General features: G+C 39.4%; 6 protein-coding genes, 4 non-coding genes and 1 pseudogene across 14 annotated transcripts; 4 read left to right on the top strand and 7 right to left on the bottom strand.

The window, feature by feature from the left end:
• Positions 1-343: 343 nt before the first annotated feature.
• Positions 344-845, bottom strand: LOC109126774 (arabinogalactan protein 13). Its single transcript, XM_019230557.2, has one exon. It carries the CDS (start codon positions 637-639, stop codon positions 460-462), a length of 180 nt encoding a protein of 59 aa, XP_019086102.1. The 5' UTR covers positions 640-845; the 3' UTR covers positions 344-459.
• Positions 344-2,509, bottom strand: LOC104717615 (uncharacterized). The gene has a single exon (XM_010435216.3). The coding sequence runs from the start codon at positions 2,364-2,366 to the stop codon at positions 2,061-2,063; it is 306 nt and encodes a 101-aa protein (XP_010433518.2). The 5' UTR covers positions 2,367-2,509; the 3' UTR covers positions 344-2,060.
• A 756-nt stretch (positions 2,510-3,265) lies between these two features.
• LOC104720108 (subtilisin-like protease SBT3.18) lies at positions 3,266-6,843 on the top strand. 2 transcript variants are annotated; one of them, XR_015568758.1, is made up of 9 exons: positions 3,266-3,411; positions 3,501-3,780; positions 3,966-4,124; positions 4,209-4,882; positions 4,995-5,062; positions 5,190-5,438; positions 5,534-5,680; positions 5,796-6,009; positions 6,089-6,843. XR_015568758.1 is itself a non-coding variant. In XM_019230675.2 (8 exons), exons 1-8 carry the CDS (start codon positions 3,645-3,647, stop codon positions 6,670-6,672), a joined length of 2,199 nt encoding a protein of 732 aa, XP_019086220.2. In that variant the 5' UTR covers positions 3,630-3,644; the 3' UTR covers positions 6,673-6,843. The 2 variants fall into 2 exon arrangements, 1 of the variants encoding a protein (XP_019086220.2); XM_019230675.2 differs by lacking the exon at positions 3,266-3,411 and having other exon boundaries at positions 3,630-3,780; positions 5,534-5,646; positions 5,794-6,009.
• Positions 6,844-6,970: 127 nt separating this feature from the next.
• Positions 6,971-9,204, top strand: LOC104717613 (F-box/FBD/LRR-repeat protein At4g26340). 2 transcript variants are annotated; one of them, XM_010435215.3, is made up of 5 exons: positions 7,013-7,393; positions 7,487-7,749; positions 7,995-8,392; positions 8,493-8,627; positions 8,723-9,204. In XM_010435215.3, the coding sequence occupies exons 2-5, from the start codon at positions 7,713-7,715 to the stop codon at positions 9,005-9,007; spliced, it is 855 nt and encodes a 284-aa protein (XP_010433517.1). In that variant the 5' UTR covers positions 7,013-7,393; positions 7,487-7,712; the 3' UTR covers positions 9,008-9,204. The 2 variants fall into 2 exon arrangements, with proteins under 2 accessions (XP_010433515.1, XP_010433517.1); XM_010435213.3 differs by having other exon boundaries at positions 6,971-7,393; positions 7,487-8,392.
• A 105-nt stretch (positions 9,205-9,309) lies between these two features.
• LOC147935854 (uncharacterized) lies at positions 9,310-11,264 on the top strand. The gene is made up of 2 exons (XM_087469616.1): positions 9,310-10,681; positions 10,972-11,264. Exon 1 carries the CDS (start codon positions 9,538-9,540, stop codon positions 10,066-10,068), a length of 531 nt encoding a protein of 176 aa, XP_087325742.1. The 5' UTR covers positions 9,310-9,537; the 3' UTR covers positions 10,069-10,681; positions 10,972-11,264.
• A 3,755-nt stretch (positions 11,265-15,019) lies between these two features.
• Positions 15,020-16,666, top strand: LOC104720107 (putative F-box/FBD/LRR-repeat protein At4g26350; annotated as a pseudogene). Its single transcript, XR_015567771.1, has 3 exons — positions 15,020-15,893; positions 15,978-16,112; positions 16,203-16,666. The product of XR_015567771.1 is annotated as a putative F-box/FBD/LRR-repeat protein At4g26350 (transcript).
• Positions 16,667-17,041: 375 nt separating this feature from the next.
• Positions 17,042-17,133, bottom strand: LOC147935853 (small nucleolar RNA SNORD24). Its single transcript, XR_015569678.1, has one exon. It is a non-coding gene; the product is annotated as a small nucleolar RNA SNORD24 (small nucleolar RNA).
• Positions 17,134-17,189: 56 nt separating this feature from the next.
• Positions 17,190-17,276, bottom strand: LOC147935852 (small nucleolar RNA R12). Its single transcript, XR_015569891.1, has one exon. It is a non-coding gene; the product is annotated as a small nucleolar RNA R12 (small nucleolar RNA).
• A 94-nt stretch (positions 17,277-17,370) lies between these two features.
• Positions 17,371-17,457, bottom strand: LOC147935851 (small nucleolar RNA R12). The gene has a single exon (XR_015569331.1). It is a non-coding gene; the product is annotated as a small nucleolar RNA R12 (small nucleolar RNA).
• Positions 17,458-17,872: 415 nt separating this feature from the next.
• Positions 17,873-20,483, bottom strand: LOC104717612 (uncharacterized). 2 transcript variants are annotated; one of them, XM_010435212.3, is made up of 7 exons: positions 20,014-20,483; positions 19,571-19,647; positions 19,284-19,418; positions 19,077-19,131; positions 18,893-18,980; positions 18,511-18,609; positions 17,873-18,419 (listed from the first exon to the last, which is right to left on the bottom strand). In XM_010435212.3, exons 1-7 carry the CDS (start codon positions 20,325-20,327, stop codon positions 18,282-18,284), a joined length of 906 nt encoding a protein of 301 aa, XP_010433514.1. In that variant the 5' UTR covers positions 20,328-20,483; the 3' UTR covers positions 17,873-18,281. The 2 variants fall into 2 exon arrangements, with proteins under 2 accessions (XP_010433514.1, XP_087326619.1); XM_087470493.1 differs by having other exon boundaries at positions 17,873-18,382; positions 20,014-20,412.
• Positions 20,484-20,503: 20 nt separating this feature from the next.
• On the bottom strand, positions 20,504-20,577 carry TRNAI-AAU (transfer RNA isoleucine (anticodon AAU)). Its single transcript has one exon. It is a non-coding gene; the product is annotated as a tRNA-Ile (tRNA).
• Positions 20,578-20,765: the final 188 nt, after the last annotated feature.

Here is a 20,765-nt window from a genome sequence, read left to right as displayed (position 1 = left end):
ATGAAATCATGAAAAACAAAACGATGAAAGTAATTGTAATTATGATCAAGATTGATAATAGAAATCAACACCTTCAAGTTACAATTTCCTTTTGGTACATATTATACTTTTCTTAGAAGATGTCATGATTATAAAGCTTACAAGTTGTCTGCTTGTTTGTTGTCCCACACCCCCACTATAATGCTTTGAGATTAAGATTTGAACTAGTTTAATCTCTTATTTAATCACCAAAACTATAGAAAATAATAATATACCACGAACAACAACTTACGATTTGTCAAACTCCAATTTTTTTTCCTAAAACGATTTTGTCAAAGCTGCACTGCAATTAAACAAAAAGAAGTGATAGAAATAATTTTATTGATATTTGGATGTGGAAAATCTTAGAACATTACATAAGCGAAAAAAAAAAATCAAGAATATGATTTTCATAAAATTAAAAAGACAAAACAAATATGTTTAGAAGAGAAACCCAAAGGCCAAAGTGGCAACAGAGGCGAAGAAAGCAGGGATGGACAAGGAAGCGTCCGAAGTAGGACTCGGGGCAGGAGCCTCCACCGCGGCAACCTGTTGCATGGCTGACAAAGCCATCGTCGCCACCAAAACCGCCACAAAGAGTCTCATCTTCATTGCCTCCATTGGTTTCTATTTAACTAATTCTTTACTTTAGAAAGCACGAAGAGATTTTATGTTTAGTACTGTTTTGTGGTGTGTTATGATATGTTATGAATTGTGGGTTATATATACACATGGATGCATGTAATGCCAACTCTGTAATTATCACTTTACAGTTTTATTAACACCAACACAATTATTCAGTTTGCGAATTCTTTGTATTTGGTAAAGAAAAACACTTTATTGTCACATGAACCTCTGTAAAGCCAACTGAGATCTCTTTAGTTGAAAAAAGAAAGAAAAATAAACAGTTGGAAAGAATAGTACTGCAGCCGAATTAAGCTGTGATACTTGAAGATATGGATATTAATATGTTGGTGTAAAGATTATACAGTTCAAAAGGTAGTATTTTTTAATTCTTTAGAAAAATTAAAGTGGAAGAAATAGGAAACGGTTTTGTTTTTTTCTGTGACAGTGAATAGAGTATAGATAAGAGAAGCAATGAGCTGGTTGGTTGGTTGTTTCTTTATAGGCAAAGAATATGTAATTTGATTGATGGTTCCATGTGCTCTCTCTCACCTGGTATGTAATTGGCTCAATCGCTTTCTCCCCCAATTATTGCTCAAAATTCGATACACACAAATAACCTAAAAATGTGAGTCTTCAAATTATTAAAGATCTATTAAGAGGAATAAAGTGTATTTAGGATTTTGTAATTTTACATAAATTTTTTGACAAGTATGGTTATTCTTATAATTTTACGTAAACTTCCACTACATTTCTCTCATTAGCGGATTAATTAGTAGGTACAGGCTGATGTTATTGCCTATATTATATATACAAGATTAAAAACATATATATATATATATATATACAAGACTCTGACTGATACCGTAGGAGATGAAAACAATTAAGAACCATGAAGTATCCGATTTACACTAGTACTACCAAGCTTCTTTCTTGGAAGCCAAGAAAACCAAAAAACTCACCAAACCTAGACACCCAATAAAGCTGGTTTATGAACAAACACCGTTCTTGATCTTTAGAGCTAATTACATCAGACACAGAGTCGTAAAGATCCAAAACCAGAGTTGTCTACTCTCAAGCCGGATGATAAACCCACAAACTCTCTTGGTCTCTCATCAATTTCCCCACAGAAGATATGAACATCACAAAACAAATCGGATGCAGCTTCAAGTCTTAACATTTCGAGGTAAAACCGATTCGACGATATTTCAAGTGCAGATTAAACCCATATTTATGGTCTATAATTAATAATCAAGGACTAGACTTAAAACGAACCCAAATCTAGACAATATTACCACACCGCAAAACTACATAGTATATACATCAAACACAGAGAGAAAACAGAGTAACTGCAAAAAAAAGAAAAAGAGAAAACGAAAACTTTACAAAGAAGAGAAGATGATCAAGTTTGGTTTTGATTACTCAAAGTGTAGATGAAAGTGATGCTGATGTCTAGCGATGGAAGATGAAGAGGAGCCATTAACAAAAGCGTGATTCCCGTCGTCATCGTCGGCTTCAGGATAGAGCAAACCTGGATGAGGAAGACAGAGAAAAGTCAAGAAACATAAAGCGTATCGACCCAATTGCTGGAGCGGGAAGAAGCAGACTAGCTCAAGCATCTCGCTGCTGCTTATGCGGTCAGACGGTGGGATCCGCCGTAATCGCTGCCAAATCTCCGCCGACAAATGGGCTACAGACACAACTGTCTGGCCGTTGAACACCATGTTCGTATACTTTTTATTCCGACAAAACTGTAACTGGATGATGTTTCCGTGATTTTCGTCAGATTTGTCTGTGTTTGTGCTACGATACACAAAGGTTGGGGTTTTTTTCCAAGATCTTTCTTCACCCTTCCTGATCTTGCCACGTTGACTTCTATGTTCCCAACATCATCATTAATCGAATAGTGGCCTAATCCATTTTTTTAGTGTTTAATTAATTTAAAAAGCTAGAAAATCAAAATGAAGCCTGTTGATTTAGTGGTTGAATAAAAGTCAGTGATTCTATACCACGTTTGGTTTTAATATCCCTAAGAATCAGAATAATTGCAAATTATTAGAAGCAATGAACTTACCAGAGATCTTATACCGTATAGGTAGAAACGTTGTAGAGGTCATATGGTAAGAATAAAGCTGTATATCGCAAGGATTTGTTAATATATGAAAGCTTAGTTAATTTGGAACAAAATTTTGTAGGAATGTTAACTTCTGGTGATAGTAGAATGATGGGACTCGTAAGCTACTGTCTCTGTAGGTTTCACCTTAATTAATCCATTGAGTTGTTCTCTACAGGTTGCTTATCAATTGCAAACTACCACTCTTTTATCAATTGCAAACTCTTCTTAAACTACTTATAGCTTATTTAGCTCTATATTGATCCCTAACCATTTGTGATAGCTATAATGATAAAAGATAAGCTATATAGTACATAACAAAATGGAAACATCTTTCAAAGCATGTCTACTCTTAGTGGTATTAAACAATCTAGGCATCTAGCTATTAACAAGTTTAGACCTAAAAGTGAGAATGATGTGGTTCGTGAGCCTATGCCTTGTTGAGTCTGTCACAATGATCGATTATAAATGATTAGTATAACTAAGCTTGAGAGTGAATTAGTTATAAGTATCTCAATCTGAGTGATTGGTAGCAGCAATGTGTCAAGCTAGATCTTTTCTCGGGCCGTATAACATCAATGGAAAAAATTATTGTTCTTGCTCTTCTTACATTACTACTTCACTCATCAATTCAAGCAACAACACCAATTTCTCATGTAAATCACTAAACACTAAACCTTGTGTATGAATATCTTTTCATTTGCAGACTTAATTAACTCTGGATTGACTCTGGCATGTCTTCTAGGTTTACGTTGTGTATTTAGGCGCTAACCGGCTAGAAAACTCTGCGTTATCTTCAAGCCACCACCTTCATCTTCTTTCCAAAGTCTTCACAAGGTTACCTTGTTCAATACTCATTTCTTTTACAATCTTTTTTTCTTGTCGGTCAATGATCTCGTCCACAAATCTTTGGAGATGTTATTGTAGCAAAGAAGATGCGGAACGATCGATGTTGTACAGTTACAACTATGGCTTCTCAGGCTTCTCCGCAAAACTCAACCCAACACAAGCTGCTTCTTTAGCAAGTAATACTTCCATCTTTATATTATATAGCGGCAAAATTATTCCCACTATTAAAGAAATCGGTTTGGTTTTGGTTTAGCGGAACCAGTATTATTCCAAATTTCCCAATTCCATTTTGTTCAGTTACACTTAGACCGGTAATAAAATTAGAATGAAGACACGGTTAAGATAACCAAATTTGGTATAGAATTGGACCAGGTCATAACGTTCTTCAAAAGCAAAAGCTTGAAATTACACACAACAAGGAGCTGGGATTTCTTAGGTCTCACCGTCTACAATGCCCGTCGCACTCCTCCGCCGCAGCTCGCTTATGGCTCCGACATCGTCGTCGGAATATTTGATACTGGTATTTTGTTTCTCCCTGACTCTTCCTTGTTCCAAAGCTCTCAATGTTAGTATTTCGTTGAGATTTTTGTTACTTTCGATTTAGGGATTTGGCCGGAATCGGAGAATTTTAGGGAACCGCCGAATGCGAAACCTATACCTTCGTCATGGAACGGAAGATGCGTGGGAGGAGAAGACTTCGATCCAACCGTACATTGCAATCGCAAATTGATCGGCGCTCGGTTTTACCTCAGAGGATTCGAAGAGACGTACGGACCGATTGACTTCAGGCGAGATCCGGAATACAGATCGCCGCGTGATTACCTCGGTCACGGCACACACACTGCTTCCACCGCCGTCGGATCCGTTGTTCGCAACGTCTCCGGCTTCTCCGATCTTGGACGCGGCACCGCTCGCGGCGGAGCTCCATTGGCGAGGCTTGCAGTGTTCAAAACGTGCTGGGGGAAGGATTTGGAAGGGGTTTGCACGGAGGCTGATATCTTGGCAGCTTTCGACGATGCGATCCACGACGGTGTTCACGTGATCTCCGCGTCTTTCGGCTCGCCTCCGCCGTTATCTCCGTTTTTCGAGTCGAGCGCAGATATTGGGGCGTTTCACGCGGCGGAGAGAGGAATCAGCGTGGTTTTCTCTTGCGGAAACGACGGGCCTGATCCTGGTGTTGTTCAGAACGTCTCTCCTTGGGCTGTTTCCGTTGCAGCTTCGACTGTGGATCGGAGTTTTCCCACCAGAATTGTTATCGACGACAGTTTCACTCTCACGGTACGGTACTCACCTATAGTTCCAGTGTAGACCAAAATTCAAATCTGAAAGATTGATTCTTGATAGCCTTAGGATTCAAAAGATCAAAACTTTGAATAATTCAATCTTTCAGGGTCAGAGCTTGATTTCTCAGGAGATCACTGGTACATTAGAAGTTGCAACAACGTATTTCAGTGGAGGGTATTTTGCTCACACTTCTTTAAATTCAATTCAGTTCAGGCCACTTTCTCTATAGTTTTAGATGCTTGCCAAATTTGTAGCTTATATAGCAGCATTGGTGTACAACTGTAAGGACTGTTATGTGCAGGGTTTGCAAATGGGAGAACTGGTTGAAGATATTGGCCAGAGAGACAATAATTTTGTGCTTCTCTACTTTGGGTCCGGTTCAGTTCATTGAAGAAGCACAAGCTGCTGCAATAAGAGCGAACGCATCAGCGCTAATATTTGCAGCCTCACCCACCAAACAGCTCGCTGAAGAAGTAGACATGATCCCAACAGTTCGTGTGGATATTCTTCACGGGACAATGATCAGGAACTATCTTGCTAGTTCGCCTAAGTAAGCCACATGATTTAGTTATACATTTTGTTTCCATGCGCTCAAGCTGATATATGAGTCTAGATCTCACCAGATTCCTTTTGGTAAATATGAAGAGTGCCAGTTGTGAAAGTTGGACCGAGCGAAACTGTTATCGGAGAGACTACAGCACCCACTGTTGCATATTTCTCTTCAAGAGGACCTAGCTCACAGTCACCTGATATTCTCAAGATACACTCATTTACTTTTTGGTTCATTAAGTTGTATGTTTGAGGATGCACTTGTGTTGAAGTATTTGAGATATAGTGAATGTAAACCAGAGCTAGATTTGTCACGTTACTGAATATTGGTTTTTGGTGTGTCTATTGGTGTGTGCAGCCAGATATTACAGCGCCCGGTATTGGGATATTAGCAGCCTGGCCTTCTAAAACTCCACCTACACTGTTACCAGGAGACCACCGATCTATTGAGTGGAATTTCCAGTCTGGAACGTCAATGTCAAGTCCTCATGTGGCTGGAGTTATGGCGCTTCTCCAGTCTGCTCACCCTGACTGGTCACCAGCTGCAATCAGAAGCGCAATCATGACCACAGGTTCTTCTTCTAATAGGCTCTCACATTTTGTTCTTACAAACCACAATATGGTATTGATCTATATTCTTTCCGTTTCCAGCGTATACAAGAGACACGAGCTATGACTTGATCCTCTCTGGTGGGTCGATGAAGTCCGCTGATCCATCTGATATTGGTGCTGGGCATGTAAACCCTTTGAAAGCCATGGACCCTGGTCTAATTTATAACACCAGAACAGAAGACTATGTGCTCTTCTTGTGCAACATTGGCTATACGGATGAACAGATCAAGTCCATGCTTCTCCACTCAGAGTCTTCCACAATATGTTTTCCTTCTCACTCGTATCGAACCAATGCGGATTTCAACTACCCATCTATAACCATACCGAGCCTGAGATTCACCAGGACCATAAAACGTACTGTAAGCAACGTTGGTCCAAACAAAAGCACGGTTTATTTCGTGGACATCATTAAACCTGTGGGAGTGGAAGTGGCGATCTGGCCGCAGATTATGGTGTTCTCGAAGTGCCAACAAGAACACTCATATTATGTTACATTCAAGCCCACCAAGATTTCCTCTGCCCGGTATGTATTTGGAGAGATCATCTGGACAGATGGGTTTCATCGTGTTCGAAGTCCTTTGGTTGTGTTCTTGAGCAACGGTGGTCTTTTTCCAAGCAGTTGAGAAAGACATGTAAATGATGGGCTCCCATTGAAATAGATGGATGTTCATGTTCTCATTGTTTTATCCGAAGATATAGTTCGGTTTAGTCTGGTTCAGAACAAAATTCAAAATTTCCCCGGGAACAATATTGTGAATTTGTGATTAACCAATCGCAATTTTAGTTTCAGTGAATCTTTGTTTGGTTTGGTTCTTGGTTTACGCTTATACAATACTGCAATTTTGACTATATACGGTTTGATTCCGGGTTTAACTTTTAACCATCTCCTATGAATATCTTAAGTCGGTTTACTTTTCGATTGAGATTGTGGGTTATGTACTGAGTACGATTGCACCCAAAGCCATACTTCGGGGATTTCAGAGTGTCTCTCATTTTTAAAGTTGAGACCTTTCAGCTTCGCTATTCGCCGCACTTTATCCCCTGTGGCAAGCTTCTTCTTCGTCTGGGTTTTGATATTTTTGGGGGCACTCTGTTATGATCTAGGGAACTCCTTTGTTATCCTCTACTGAGAAATGTAAAACAACTTTAGATTTAGGGTTTTTTTTTTTTTTTTGTGAAACAGAGTTTGCGACTAGAGAAATAGGGTAAAATCAATGAGGCCTAGGTCATTGGTCAGCCCCTAAATCATCCTTCTCTTCTTACTCTTCTAGCGCATCATTTTGCCATTCGAGAACACCCAAGAAGCACTAAGGAACTACGAGTGTATCTCCAAACAATCAAACTGTAAGTTTTTGTGACCACTGCAATTTGTTGTTTAATTGTATCGTTTCTCCACTGTATTGTTTATAAAACCCCTTTGGGCTCTTTAATCTGTAGGCTCAAACCGTAGACTTTGTGCTCCTTTGGCCACTAGCTCAAACTTTGAGATTTCAGAGCATTGTTTTTCAAATGGACCATATCAGTCAGCTTTCAGATGATTTGCTCTTGCGGATTTTGTCATGTCTTCCGACAAGAAATGTTGTGGCCACAAGTCTTTTGTCCCAAAGATGGCGGTTTCTTTGGACGTTAGTGCCACAACTTCGATTCGACGATACCAATCATAATGGTGACTATAAGAGCTTCTCTCAGTTTGTTTACAGGTATTTGCTATCAAATAAGGCACCTGTTCTACAGCAATTGCATCTGAATCTTGGCTCTCACTGTCCTGCTATAGACATTAGACTATGGATTGATATTGCAGTTAGTCGCCTTGTGATTGAGCTGGAAATTAATATTCGTTCTTCCAAGGACGTGTCTGTTACTTTACCGAGTAGCCTATACACCTCTAATACACTAGAGACCTTGAGTCTCATCAATTACGTTCTTTTGGATGTTCCTTCTTCAGTTCGTCTCCCGTCTCTCAAAGTTCTGCACCTAACGAGTGTTGATTACGTAGACGATGTATCTCTTCCAAGTCTTTTATCTGGCTGTCCAAATCTTGAAGAATTGTGTTTGGGGCGACATGAGGAAGACTCTGTAATGGATGTCACTGTCGTGGTGCCTTCCTTACAACGGTTAACTATGGTCGACACAAATGATGTTAGTCGTAGTCGATATGTGATAGATGCCCCTTGTTTGAAGTACCTTAACATCGTAGATGAAGCACTTTACAAGTCCCGTCAAATTGAGAACATGCCTGAATTGGTCGAGGCAAATATTGCGATTACTAGAGGAGTTACTCAGAAGTTTCTGAGGGCTCTTACTTCTGTCCGACATCTTTCTCTATGTTTATCAATTTCAAAGGTAATTAGAAACTCCTTAGAATTGAACCTTGTGATTTTTCGTATTATTATCCCTCTCAATGTTTTACTTTCTGCTGTTGTGTTTAACTAAAAAAAAACAGGTTAGGTGTCCTTCTGGTATGATTTTCAATCAGCTTGTTCATCTGAGTTTGTATACATTTGCTAAAGGTTGGTGGGATCTTCTTACTTGTATGCTCCAAGATTCCCCAAAACTAAGATTTCTCAAACTCATTGATGTACGTGCCTACGTTGGCTCTCACTCTCTCTAATATGCTTTAATCTGGTTTAGTTTCCCAATATTATTGACTGATAACTCTGATGTTTGTCTTAGAAACATGATTCTGGTCTTTGTGGAAAAGAAACCCCAATTGGTTGGAAGCTGCCGAGTTCTGTCCCCGAGTGTATTTTATTTAGTCTTGAGGCATTTGAGTGGATTGGGTACAAAGGGAGACGAGGAGATAGAGAGATGGCAACATATGTCCTAAAGAATGCTGCTTGTTTGAGGACAGCAACGTTTACTCCAGAATCTACTGATGTGGAAGAAAAGTATCGTATGCTCAAGGAGTTGGCATCAGTACCTACAGCTTCAACTTCGTCTCAGCTTCTATTCGACTGAATAATATAACATTTAGTTTTTGGTAGTATCTCTTTTATTTCATGGTTGTGTTTAGTTTTTGGTCAAGACTGGTTTAACAAAAAAAAAAAAGGCATGATGAGCCATGTCAAACCCACCTTGCTTCTCCTCTCTGCCTCAAACTTGAAAGTCTGGATATGAACGGTTTATTTTTTTTCAAGTAAGTATCTCAAACGAAACACCATCATCTATGTTTTTATTGGAGTGTGTCTTGGTTATGTTTGGGTTATACCGAATTATAACCGGTTAACTTACAAAAGCATATTCGTCGTATCTTCTTCTGCACATTATCTCACATATAACAAGCTCCCCAACAGAGGCATCTTAGTTAGTACTTGTTGTAGATACTCCTTGATTTCCTATTTCAGTTTGATTGTGTGTATATATATGTGATTCAATCACAAAGATCAATACACAGAAAGTCTTTGGCATCTGTTTATTTTCATGGTATCAGAGGCTGACCTTTTTCTTTCGACAAATCTATAAATTTCTTTTTCGAACCCGATCACGAAATGGCTACGAACCCGAATCCGACTGATGCGACTCCAGCAACGACAACGACAACCTCGACTGTGGAAGTTAGGATAACTATCTCTCTGTATGACTTGACTTCGGCGGACAATCCTGGTGCTGTGATATCACATCCGCTCTTGAAAGGGACGAACTACGACGAGTGGGAATGTGGTATGAGAACTGCGTTGACATCTCGCAAGAAGTTTGGCTTCTTGGATGGCACAATTGCAAAACCACTAGCCGGCTCATCTGACTTGGAGGACTGGTGGACGATTCAAGCTCTGCTTGTTTCTTGGATCAAGATGACCATTGATCCGGTGCTACGCTCAACAATCTCTCACCGAGATGTGGCAAAGGATCTTTGGGACTATTTGAAGAAGAGGTTTGCTGTTATGAATGGATCTAGGATTCAGCAAATCAAAGCCGAATTGGCTTGTTGCAAGCAAAGAGGACTAGCGATTGAGGCTTATTATGGTAAGCTCAACCGTATTTGGGACAGCCTTGTCGCTTACCGTCCGATCAGAACATGACAATGTGGACTGTGCACTTGTGATCTCAGTTCTGCGTAGGAGGCAGATCGTGAGGAGGACAAAGTGCATCAGTTTCTATGTGGGCTTGATGAACCCTTCAAAGCAGTCCGCTCAAGTCTTGTGGCAAGAGTTCCTGTGCAACTGTTGGAGAAAGTGTATAACATTGTGCGACAAGAAGAAGACCTTCGTGTGTGTGGTGAAGAACGACCTGAAGTCGTGTCTTTTGCGGTGAACACAAAACCAAGGTTCCGACTTGAGGATAAAGATAAGAATGTCATATGCAAGTTATGCAACCGTTCAGGTCATGCTGCGGACAGCTACTTTGCTGTGATCGGCTATCCTGAATGGTGGGGAGATCGTCCTAAGAGTAGATCACTCCAGGGACGAGGACGTGGTGGAGCGAGTTCGAGTGGAGGAAGAGGTAGAGGAACCCAAATCACATATGCAAACCGTGTGGTTGTTCCTGCTATCGAACAAGCTACACAAGAACAAGTGAATCATGTCATAACAGATCAAGACCGGGACGGAGTGAACGGACTAAATGATCAACAATGGAAGGCACTTAAGAGCATTCTCAATGCTGGAAAAGAGAACACCACAGAAAAAGTTTCTGGTAAGTCTTCTTTTCCTTCTTGGATAATGGATTCAGGAGCTTCTCATCATTTGACAGGGTGTTTTGAGAGTTTGTCAAATGTTAGAGATATGCCACTTGTGTTGATTATTATGGCAGATTGGAGAGAACAAGTCTCTCTTAAAGAAGGGACCATACGTCTTGGCTCAAATCTCACGTTGAAATCAGTTTATTATGTGGAAAAGTTGCATTCAGATTTGATATTCGTAGCTTAGCTTATGGATGAGAATAGGTGTGTAGTGCAGCTAGCTGATACATTTCTTGTGGTCCAGGACCAAGCTACGAGGATGGTGATTGGAGCTGGTAATAGAGTAGGAGAAACGTTCCACTTTCGCAGTACGGAGAATGCAGCTGCTGTCACAACTTGTGCGGAGAAGTCCTATGAGCTGTGGCACAATAGAATGGGTCATCCTTCTGCAAAAATAGTGGGACTGCTCCCTTGTTTTTCAAATTCTACTTCTGTTTCTACTTTGAATAAGGCGTGTGAAGTATGTCTCCACGCAAAGCAAACCCGAGATTGTTTTCCAATAAGTATGAATAAAACTACAAATATTTTTTGAGTTAATTCATGTAGACTTATGGGGACCATACCGTGTTCCTTCACACAACGATGCACGTTATTTTCTAACAATTGTGGATGACTTCTCAAGAGGTGTCTGGTTGTATCTATTATCTAACAAAAGCGAAGCCCTAGGTCGGTTACGTGATTTCTTTGCTCTCATTGTCACGCAATTTGATACGCCTGTTAAAACGGTCCGGAGTGACAACGGATCAGAGTTTATAGCTTTAACATCTTTCTTTCAACAACAAGGTGTTATTCATGAAACCTCTTGTGTAGGAACTCCACAACAAAACGGCAGAGTAGAAAGAAAACACCGACACATTTTAAATGTGGCCAGAGCCTTACAGTTTAAAGCGAATTTGCTTTTGGAGTTTTGGGAGAGTGTGTTTTAACAGCTGGGTATTTGATAAATCGCACACCGAGTTCGGTTTTGGGTAATGTAACTCCGTTTGAGAAGCTATACAACAAGGTTATAGGATACGATCATCTGAGAGTTTTTGGGAGTCTCTGTTTTGCTCATAACTTGACAAGAGGGGGAGACAAATTCACATCTAGAAGTCGTCGTTGTGTGTTTGTTGGATACCCCTTCGGGAAAAAGGGCTGGCGAGTATATGATTTGGAAACAAGACAATTCCTCGTCTCTCGCGATGTTGTGTTCATGGAGAACAAATTCCCCTTCTTGTCGGACACCAAATTTCCTCTGATTGACGATGATGACGATGGTCAAGTGTTATGGGCTCCACTTTCGGAAGGCATGATAATGGATGTAGATGTTGGGCTTCAAAGCCCACCTCGTGTAATTCCGGCCCAAACGCTTCCTCTACCAAATCTTACAAGTCCAGCGATTGAGCCTCCAATTCTGGCCCAAGACATTAATCGACCTGATCCAATAATTCCGACCACGATTCAAAGTGATGGACATTCTTCTTCTCCGACTGAAGATATAAATCAACCTCAATTACCGATTATTGAGCAACGACTGGGAAAGGGTCAGCGACAGAAAACCCAATCAGTTAAATTGAAAGATTTTGTGGTTGATAAGGGCTCTAAACAGCAAAGAGAAATCTGCAATACGGCACATTCGATAATCAAACAAGATACAACACATCGTTTTTCAGAAACACATGTCGCATATGTGGCTGTGGTTATCTCTACGGTGGAACCTAAGTCATTTAAACAAGCAATGGATGACGATAAATGGAGGAATGCAGTGGGCTCAGAATATGGGGCTTTGCAAGATCTTCACACATGGGATGTTATGGACTTACCTCTAGGAAAAAGAGCAATTGGTATTCATTGGGTATTCAAGGTCAAATTTCAATCTGGTGGGTCAATAGAACGGTACAAAGCGCGGCTAGTCGCTATGGGCAATAGACAAATCGAGGGTGAGGATTATGGGGAAACGTTTTCTCCAGTCGCAAAAATGGGAACGGTACACCTCTTTCTTGATACATCTGCTAAATTTGGTTGGCCTGTTCATCAGATGGATGTGCATAACGCATTTTTACATGGGGATTTAGATGAAGAGGTTTATATGCGTTTGCTTCCAGGGTATCAGTTGGACGATAAGAACAAAGTGTGTCGGCTTCGGAAGTCTCTGTATGGTTTAAAACAAGCACCTAGATGCTGGTTTGCGAAGTTGACTTCGGCCTTGATGGATTATGGTTTTGAGCAAGTTTTAGGCGATTACTCCTTGTTTACTTATGAGAAAGGATCAATTCGATTCCATATATTAATTTATGTCGATGATTTGATCATCACAGGAAGTTGTCTCAAGGCTACAAATGAGTTCAAGGAGTACTTAGCCACCTGTTTTCTAATGAAGGATCTGGGTCCTCTCCGTTACTTCTTGGGAATCGAAGTTGCAAGGAATGCTTCAGGTATATACATCTGCCAAAGGAAATACGCTCTTGATATCCTTACCGAAACGGGTTTGCTAGGAGCTAAACCTGTGGAGTTTCCGTTGGAACAGAACCACAAATTGCACATGTCAGAGTCTTCAATCTTGTCAGATCCAACCCCTTATCGCCGACTCTTAGGTAGGTTGATCTATTTGGATGTCACGCGTCCGGACTTAGCATACTCAGTTCATGTCCTGGCTCAGTTTATGAAGGAACCTCGTGAGGATCATTGGCATGCAGCACTGCGTGTTGTGAAGTATTTGAAATCAGATCCTGGCCAAGGTATTTTGTTGAGGTCAAATCACAACTTTCAAATAACAGGGTGGTGCGATTCTGATAGGTCTCGCTGTCCTATGTCTCGCCGGTCTGTGACAGGATATTTTGTACAATTTGGTGACTCATCGGTGTCATGAAAAGCGCGTAAACAGAAAACAGTGAGTCGATCCTCAGCAGAAGCAGAGTACCGAGCTATGGCTGACTTAGTACAGGAGTTGATTTGGTTGAAACGTATGTTAGGAACCTTCGACATCCTTCATGCTCAACCGATGAATGATTTTTGTGACAGCAAGTCAGCTATACACGTTGCAACCAATCCAGTGTTTCACGAACACACAAAGCACATAGAGAATGATTGTCACTTTGTACGTGATGAGGTTGTTACACGAAACATACAGTTACATCATGTGGATACGACTATGCAGCTAGCGGATATTCTTACGAAGCCTATTGGGAGAGATGGTTTTTGGTACTTCAGATCCAAGCTGGGCATACAAAATTTGTATGGTCCAGCTTGAGGGGGGTATTGGAGTGTGTCTTGGTTATGTTTGGGTTATACCGAATTATAACCGGTTAACTTACAAGAGCATATATTCGTCGTATCTTCTTCTGCACATTATCTCACATATAACAAGCTCCGCAACAGAGGCATCTTAGTTAGTACTTGTTGTAGATACTCCTTGATTTCCTATTTCAGTTTGATTGTGTGTATATATATGTGATTCAATCACAAAGATCAATACACAGAAAGTCTTTGGCATCTGTTTATTTTCAGTTTTTGCATAGTATCAATGACACACATATAGCTTCTGATCTGACTCCCTCAGCTTTTACCCTCGCATCCATGTTTGACGCAAAATATTAATCGTTCTCAAAACATTTGTTGCTTCACAGCTAGCACAGTCTGTATCAATGTAACTTCACATCGTTAATCACTATAAAGTTTATAAATTATAGATAACGACTTGCATTGTACAAATGGGTAATTTTGACATTATATATTGATTAGACTGTGGTTAAAACCGGTTCATCACTGGTTTACATACTAAAGCATCTTCTGTACAAGAGATGCGTATATTGGATCTTCATAGGTCTGGTAGCTCCGTAACAGAAGGATATAGATTATATATTCTCGTAGTTTAGATTCTTCTTAGATTGTAGATTGCAGTTCATTTCGATCTATATATATATATGTAATCCATTGACTAAATTCATCGACATTTGCTTCTCTTTGTTATACCTACTAACCTACATATTAGGGTTATATTTGTATCTGAAACAGAGTAAGTCCCGAGACACAGGTATCGACCCAATTTGAATCATTGGTTTGTGAATCAGCCCCCTGATTTACTTTCTGCTAGGGTTTAGGTTTTTTCTCGTCAATTTTTAGTCCTTTTAGTCGCCGAGGAAAAAAAGAGCTAAAGATCTTGAGAAACAAGGAACTACGCATATCTCCAAACAATCAGTGTAATTTTTTTTTACTGTGATTCTCTGTTTTTATGTGTTGTGTGTCTGTGCTTCGAATCATATATGTATATATATCCTTTTTAAGTCTTTCAACTTTTGGTTTTGTAGTGTTGATATGGACATCATCAGTCAATGTCCGGATCACTTGCTCTTGCGAATACTGTCATTTATTCCAACAAAAGATGTCATTGTCACGAGTCGTTTGTCCAAAAGATGGCGATACCTTTGGAGATCCGTGCCAAAACTTGAATACTTTTGTAGAAGTCAAAACAAAAGATTCACACAGTTTGTTTACTGATCCTTGCTAAAACATAACGCTCCAGTTCTAGAGAGGTTGGATCTCAAGAATCTTAATCTTAACCTTGAATGCCATGATGTAGATGTAGGACTATGGATTGATATTGCAGTTAGTCGCCGTGTGCGTGAGCTTGAAATTTCTATTGCTTATGCTGAGGAAAGACCCTTCCGTTTGCCTAGTAGCTTATATACATGTGAAACACTCGAGAGCTTGTTACTCAACATTAAAGATTGCGTTCTTGTGGATGTTCCTTTAGCGGTTTGTCTCCCTTACCTAAAAAAACTATACCTTAGGAGTCCCGGTTTTGCAGACAAAACTTATGTTCTTAGGCTTATATCCGGTTGCCCTAATCTTGAGGAGTTGAGTTTAGCACGACCTGATGTCGATGGCGACTATACGACACATATGGCAGGCCACACTATAGAATACACTGCTGATGTGTCTTCCTTAAGAGGACGGTATTTTTTTGAGAAAAAGTTCGATGAGATGTTTGGAAAGGGTAGTAGTAATGTGATCAAGGGTCCTTTGAAATATTTTTTTGTTTCTCATTATTTTCTTCTCGACTCCCGTCGGAAAATGCCTGATTTGGTCATGACACGTATTGGGATTAGTAATAAATCAGATGCTCACGAGTATCTCAGACAGCTTACTTGGGTCAGAGGCCTTTATCTATGTTTATCACTACCAAAGGTAAATAACAAATCTTGTGATTTGCATATAAATATAATGTTCCTCGGTACTATTCTGACTTAAAATTTTTGTATATATTAACAGGTTATGGATCCTTCTGAAATAATCTTCAGTCACCTTGTTGACCTTAAGATATGTACGTGTACTCAAGGTTGGTGGGATCTTCTTACTCATATGCTCCAAGATTCCCCTAAACTACGGTTTCTCACACTCACCAATGTATGTATAAGTCTTTTTCTGTCACTTTTGGCACAAGTATGCTTTTGATCGTGATAACATAACTAAGTTGTTTTGTAATTGGGGTGTCAGGATCATTGCCGTGGACTTCCTTGTTTCAGATCCTTCGTACAGGTGGAAGCGGCCGAGTTCTGTTCCTGCGAGTTTGTTGTCCAGTCTTCAAGTAATCAAGTGGAGTGGGTATAAAGGGAGACTAGGAGATAAAGAATTGGCAACATATGTCCTAGGGAATGCCACTGGTTTAAAGAAAATCATAAGAAAATGATTTTCTCTTTGGACTCAGTTGATTTTAGAGAGAAGTATCGGATGGTCCTGGAGTTAGCATCTGTACCTAGGTCTTCACCATCATGTCAGCTTCTGTTCGATCGAATATCAGAGATGTTGTAGATTTTTCAATATAATTCTCTCTTGCTTTTTAATTGGACCTATAAACATTTTTGTTGTTTGGCCTGGAGATGTGAGAATCAATGTTGAACAAGGAATCTGAATAGTGGTTCATATAGACATCATAAGTCCATTGTGTCATGGACGAATCACATGAGCTGTTCAATATTTGTTTCAAATATATTAAAATTTTAGCTCTTTTTTTTACTGGGACAAACAAATTTTAGTATTTTTTAAGAAAAACAATGTTCAAGGAAGCACATATTAGTAGTAGTCTCATAGGTTCGGTTATGTAATTTATTCCGATTTACATCCCTCTTGCATGAAGTCAAAACGGTTTGTCATGAGTTAATGAAACAGAGTATGACATTATTGTTCGTCAGGATCATCCAAGAATTATATAGGTTTAGATAATAGGCAAGTACGGTTAAGTTGGTATATCCTTGAGGGAAAACACATGATAACTGGTATCACAAACATTTGATTGATAAAATTGGAATAAAAGATAGAAGAAAACAAAAAAAAAAGGCCTCAGAGATCTTGGTGGTAAAACCAATCATCAAGTGAAAGAACAAAGTTCTTCATCAAGAGTAGCAAATATTTTCTTACATCACTGGCCTACTTTTTTCTTTAGAAAATCAAGATTTGAAAAAAATTAGTAAAATCTAATGATGGATGAATCAGAAGTAGCTGGTTTGTGATCACATCTTTCCCCTAGGGAATTCAAAGGGAATCCGAACGATTTTTTTCGTCATCTTTCATCATCAAAGACTACTATCAAAATTTTTTTAAAAGACTTCAAACTAAATCAACCAAGAAGAGTAAACAATCAAAAGAAACAAGAAGAAGAAGATGGATGAGTCAGAAGTAGCTGGTTATATAATCACATCTTTCCCGTAGGGAATTCAAAGGGAATCCGAATGATTTTTTTCGTCATCCTCACCATCTCTTTTCTCTTTAAAACTCAAGAAACGAAAAAAAAAAAAAAAAAAATCCGAATCTACGACTACGAAAACTATAGATGAGCCATTGCTAATGAGATTTCACCAAAAATCGAATCGAATGATAAACAGATATATGAATACGCCGCGAGTTTGTTTGTTATCATATGAATACAAAGAAGTTTATATATATACGGCCACGAGGAGGTTTGACTACAAGAAGATGCCCTAATCCTCTATGCTTTACGCTGCCGTTTTAGCATCAGCTCTCTCTCATGGGTTCTATCTTTTGGTTTGGGCCTTTCTTTTTTCCTTTTTTTTTTTGTCAAGGGCCCTTTTAGTACGTGAGTAAGACAACAACAAAAAAAAAAAAGTAAAAAACTCTTTCCTCTGTTACTGTAAGTAAAAACATCTCCATTTTGAGGAATCAAAGAAAACTTTACGGAAAAACTGATTATACAGCTTTTTTCTGTTTCTCAAATATGGGACACAAGTGAAAAGGAATACAAAGACATAAACATGAGAACTACTACATAAAATTATAAATCTTTGGGTAAATATATTAATAATACAGACATGAGCATGTTTGTGTTTCTTAGCAATATTCATGTTGAGCTGCAATTGATACAGATTCAGTCTCAGGTATATCAAAACCTTTGAACCAGACGCGGCCTGTGAAGACAGAATCTCTCCTCATAGTGACTCCGTCTATATATATATATATAAAATCATCGGATCAACACTTTGCCTACGAGCTTTTTCCGACGACCAAAATCCTGAGGCTGCCTGCCTGCCTCCTAACGTAGATTGCAGGTTTTCTTTTAACTTAAACTGATACTTCTTGCTTCGATTCTAAAGCTTGAGGTGTTGATGTTGCTGCTCTATCCTTGACATATGTCCTTAGGCATCCGTTGATTATGCGTGGCGCTGATCCATCACAGAACCGTTTTGCAAGATCAACAGCCTTTTCCACATCATTTTTGTAACAAGTGTAAGTTCACAACAAGAGAGAGGTTATCACATTGCAAAACTAACTGTAGAGATCTGTATGGTACCTCATTGATGACTATTGGGTGTCGGGTTTCAAGTACTGCCACTTCAGACATTGCCAAGTGAAGAATTGAAAACTCTAGTATTCTTCCAGCTGGTGCACTCTGCAAATAGGTGCCAAAACATCCATAAGGTTATTATCAGTGGTAAGAGAAAGACAGATATGCATACACAACAAAATAAAGAAGCTGCTTCTAGAGATGCTCAAGCTAATTCAAAAGTCAACTGTTGAGCTCAGGGTGCCAAACAGCTAATAATAATGTGAGCTACACAATAAAGAGACACCGGAAGATAATGATAAGCAACGAAGTTTTCAGTTTGGTGGTTCCTTAGTTTTCAAGGAGCCAGTACTCGACCGTAGTTGAAGTTCAAGTGTTTAGTTTATACCTTCCAGTCTGGGGGCGAGATTTTCTCGATGATAACGACATGAGTATCCCATTTATCAACCACAGCAGCCAAGAGTTTCTTTGCAAACCTTTGGAAAAATAAATAGTAGCAATAGGGTATTCAAGATTTATTTTGGAGTAAAGTAAGCAGCAATTTCTATCCATCGACACATGTTATAGATTACCGTAATACAAGTTTGCTATACACCAGCTTTGGGGGAGCTGAAAGCACTTCTGCTTCTGCAGAAAAGGGAGGATTAAAAAACAGGTATCAGTATGTCGTTTACATGTTAAAACAAGTAAATTTCTATTAGCCAATCCAGACAAGAGTCTCTTTGCCATATAAATAAGTAAAGCAGAACAGAAAAACTTATTTCGAGAATAAGACCAACCGATTGTCGATTCTTTTTCATCATGGCGCACAAGCTCATCTTCCTCTTCTTTTGTTTCTGTCTTAACTGGGGGTCCTCCAAAGCTCATGTGGTTGTATTCCAACAAAGAATTCTTGTCAAACTCGTATCCAGGCTCTGTACAAAGCAAACATTATTCATCACAAGCATCTAAATCAAGAAAAAAAATCAAGCAAGTGATTCCAAAAATCACAGAGATTACAATGTGATTCCTATATCCATTACAAAAAAACAAGATAAAAAACACATGGTTTAGTTGAGATACTTGCCTCTTCTTGCATTTATTCTCTTCTCAAAGAGACGAATAGGGTCTGATCCTTCTAAGCATGCGGCATATAGTATTACTCTGTCAAGATCATCAGCCAACAGGGATCCAAAATAAGAAAATTAGAGAACAGATTCAAACGAACAGCAAATAATCATACACTAGTTCATTCCAGTGGAAACCAAAGTGTATGTAGCCTGGAGTTATCCCATCTAAACTAAAATTGATTTCAGGTTTTAGGGTTTTGGATAAGACCTTAAACCCAATACTCATGGAACTCTAATTTGAGCTTCATTCTAGTCCCACTAAGTCACAAAGATATAACCAAAATCGTTCCAATTTCAGTAAAGACGAATTTTTAATTCCCAGCTAAATTTCCATTTTCATTCAAATCAACTAAGCGAATACGATTTAAGAAACGAGCAAAGAGAGAAAAACGAAGCTTACAGAGCGAGCTCGCGAGCGGCTCGAGGACTGCTCAATCGACCGCTCTTATCTATCTTAGGCATCGGAACATCTTTCACTTCCTCCGCGGAAATCGTCGGCGTACGTAGAGCGCTTCTCGTCGGGGATAGAAACAACCGTAGACACGACGAAGACGACCGTTTATTTCCAGTCCGCAGTGAAACCAAGTTCGTCGGCCGGAGCGAATCCACCAATGTAAATCCTATAGAACGGTGAGAATCTGGTGAAACGTTCCTCGAGAAGTAACAGAGACTCGAGGAAGAACGTAAGCAAAGCGGCGATATGGTTCCCTCCATATGTTTGTTTCGAGCTCTTCTTGTCTCTCTCTCTGCTTCGTCGTGTTAGTCAGAAGAAGAAGTAGCAGATAACGATATCCGTAAACTGAAAAGAAAATAAGGAAAAGGAAATAAAAAATATCTCAGGGGAAACAAACGACGACGTTTTATCGTTCTGACCGAATTTAACTATAAAATGGCTTATACAGGGATCGAACCTGTGACCTTCGCGTTATTAGCACGACGCTCTAACCAACTGAGCTAATAGGCCAACTCATTTAGATGTGACCGGAAGTTACATACGATTAAACTAAGTGGACGACGACAGGTTTCTTTCAAGACAAGTATCAATCAAGTGTTACACATTTTAATGTACTTGTTGGATACATGAATTACAACAAACTCGAGTGTTCAGAATTTTCAGATTTTTTGGGGGATTTATGCTATCAAGATTGTGTT

This window comes from Camelina sativa, chromosome 10 (assembly GCF_030686135.1).
Source record: "Camelina sativa cultivar CO46 ecotype springtype chromosome 10, ASM3068613v1".
NCBI lineage: Eukaryota > Viridiplantae > Streptophyta > Magnoliopsida > Brassicales > Brassicaceae > Camelina > Camelina sativa.
This window is presented reverse-complemented; position numbering and strand designations above follow the sequence as displayed.

Excerpts from the sequence above, each read along its gene's own strand:
- LOC109126774 (XM_019230557.2), bottom strand. The coding sequence starts at position 639 with ATGGAGGCAATGAAGATGAGACTCTTTGTGGCGGTTTTGGTGGCGACG.
- LOC104717613 (XM_010435213.3), top strand. The coding sequence starts at position 7,559 with ATGGACCATATCAGTCAGCTTTCAGATGATTTGCTCTTGCGGATTTTG. Across the intron at positions 8,393-8,492 it reads TATGTTTATCAATTTCAAAG|GTTAGGTGTCCTTCTGGTAT; the intron begins GTAATTAGAAAC and ends AAAAAAAAACAG. Across the intron at positions 8,628-8,722 it reads GATTTCTCAAACTCATTGAT|AAACATGATTCTGGTCTTTG; the intron begins GTACGTGCCTAC and ends TGTTTGTCTTAG.
- LOC147935854 (XM_087469616.1), top strand. The coding sequence starts at position 9,538 with ATGGCTACGAACCCGAATCCGACTGATGCGACTCCAGCAACGACAACG.
- LOC104720108 (XM_019230675.2), top strand. The coding sequence starts at position 3,645 with ATGATCTCGTCCACAAATCTTTGGAGATGTTATTGTAGCAAAGAAGAT. Across the intron at positions 3,781-3,965 it reads ACAAGCTGCTTCTTTAGCAA|AATTGGACCAGGTCATAACG; the intron begins GTAATACTTCCA and ends AATTTGGTATAG. Across the intron at positions 5,439-5,533 it reads TATCTTGCTAGTTCGCCTAA|AGTGCCAGTTGTGAAAGTTG; the intron begins GTAAGCCACATG and ends GTAAATATGAAG.
- LOC104717612 (XM_010435212.3), bottom strand. The coding sequence starts at position 20,327 with ATGGAGGGAACCATATCGCCGCTTTGCTTACGTTCTTCCTCGAGTCTC. Across the intron at positions 19,132-19,283 it reads TGAAAAAGAATCGACAATCG|AAGCAGAAGTGCTTTCAGCT; the intron begins GTTGGTCTTATT and ends CCTTTTCTGCAG. Across the intron at positions 18,610-18,892 it reads TCTCGCCCCCAGACTGGAAG|AGTGCACCAGCTGGAAGAAT; the intron begins GTATAAACTAAA and ends ACCTATTTGCAG.
- LOC104717615 (XM_010435216.3), bottom strand. The coding sequence starts at position 2,366 with ATGGTGTTCAACGGCCAGACAGTTGTGTCTGTAGCCCATTTGTCGGCG.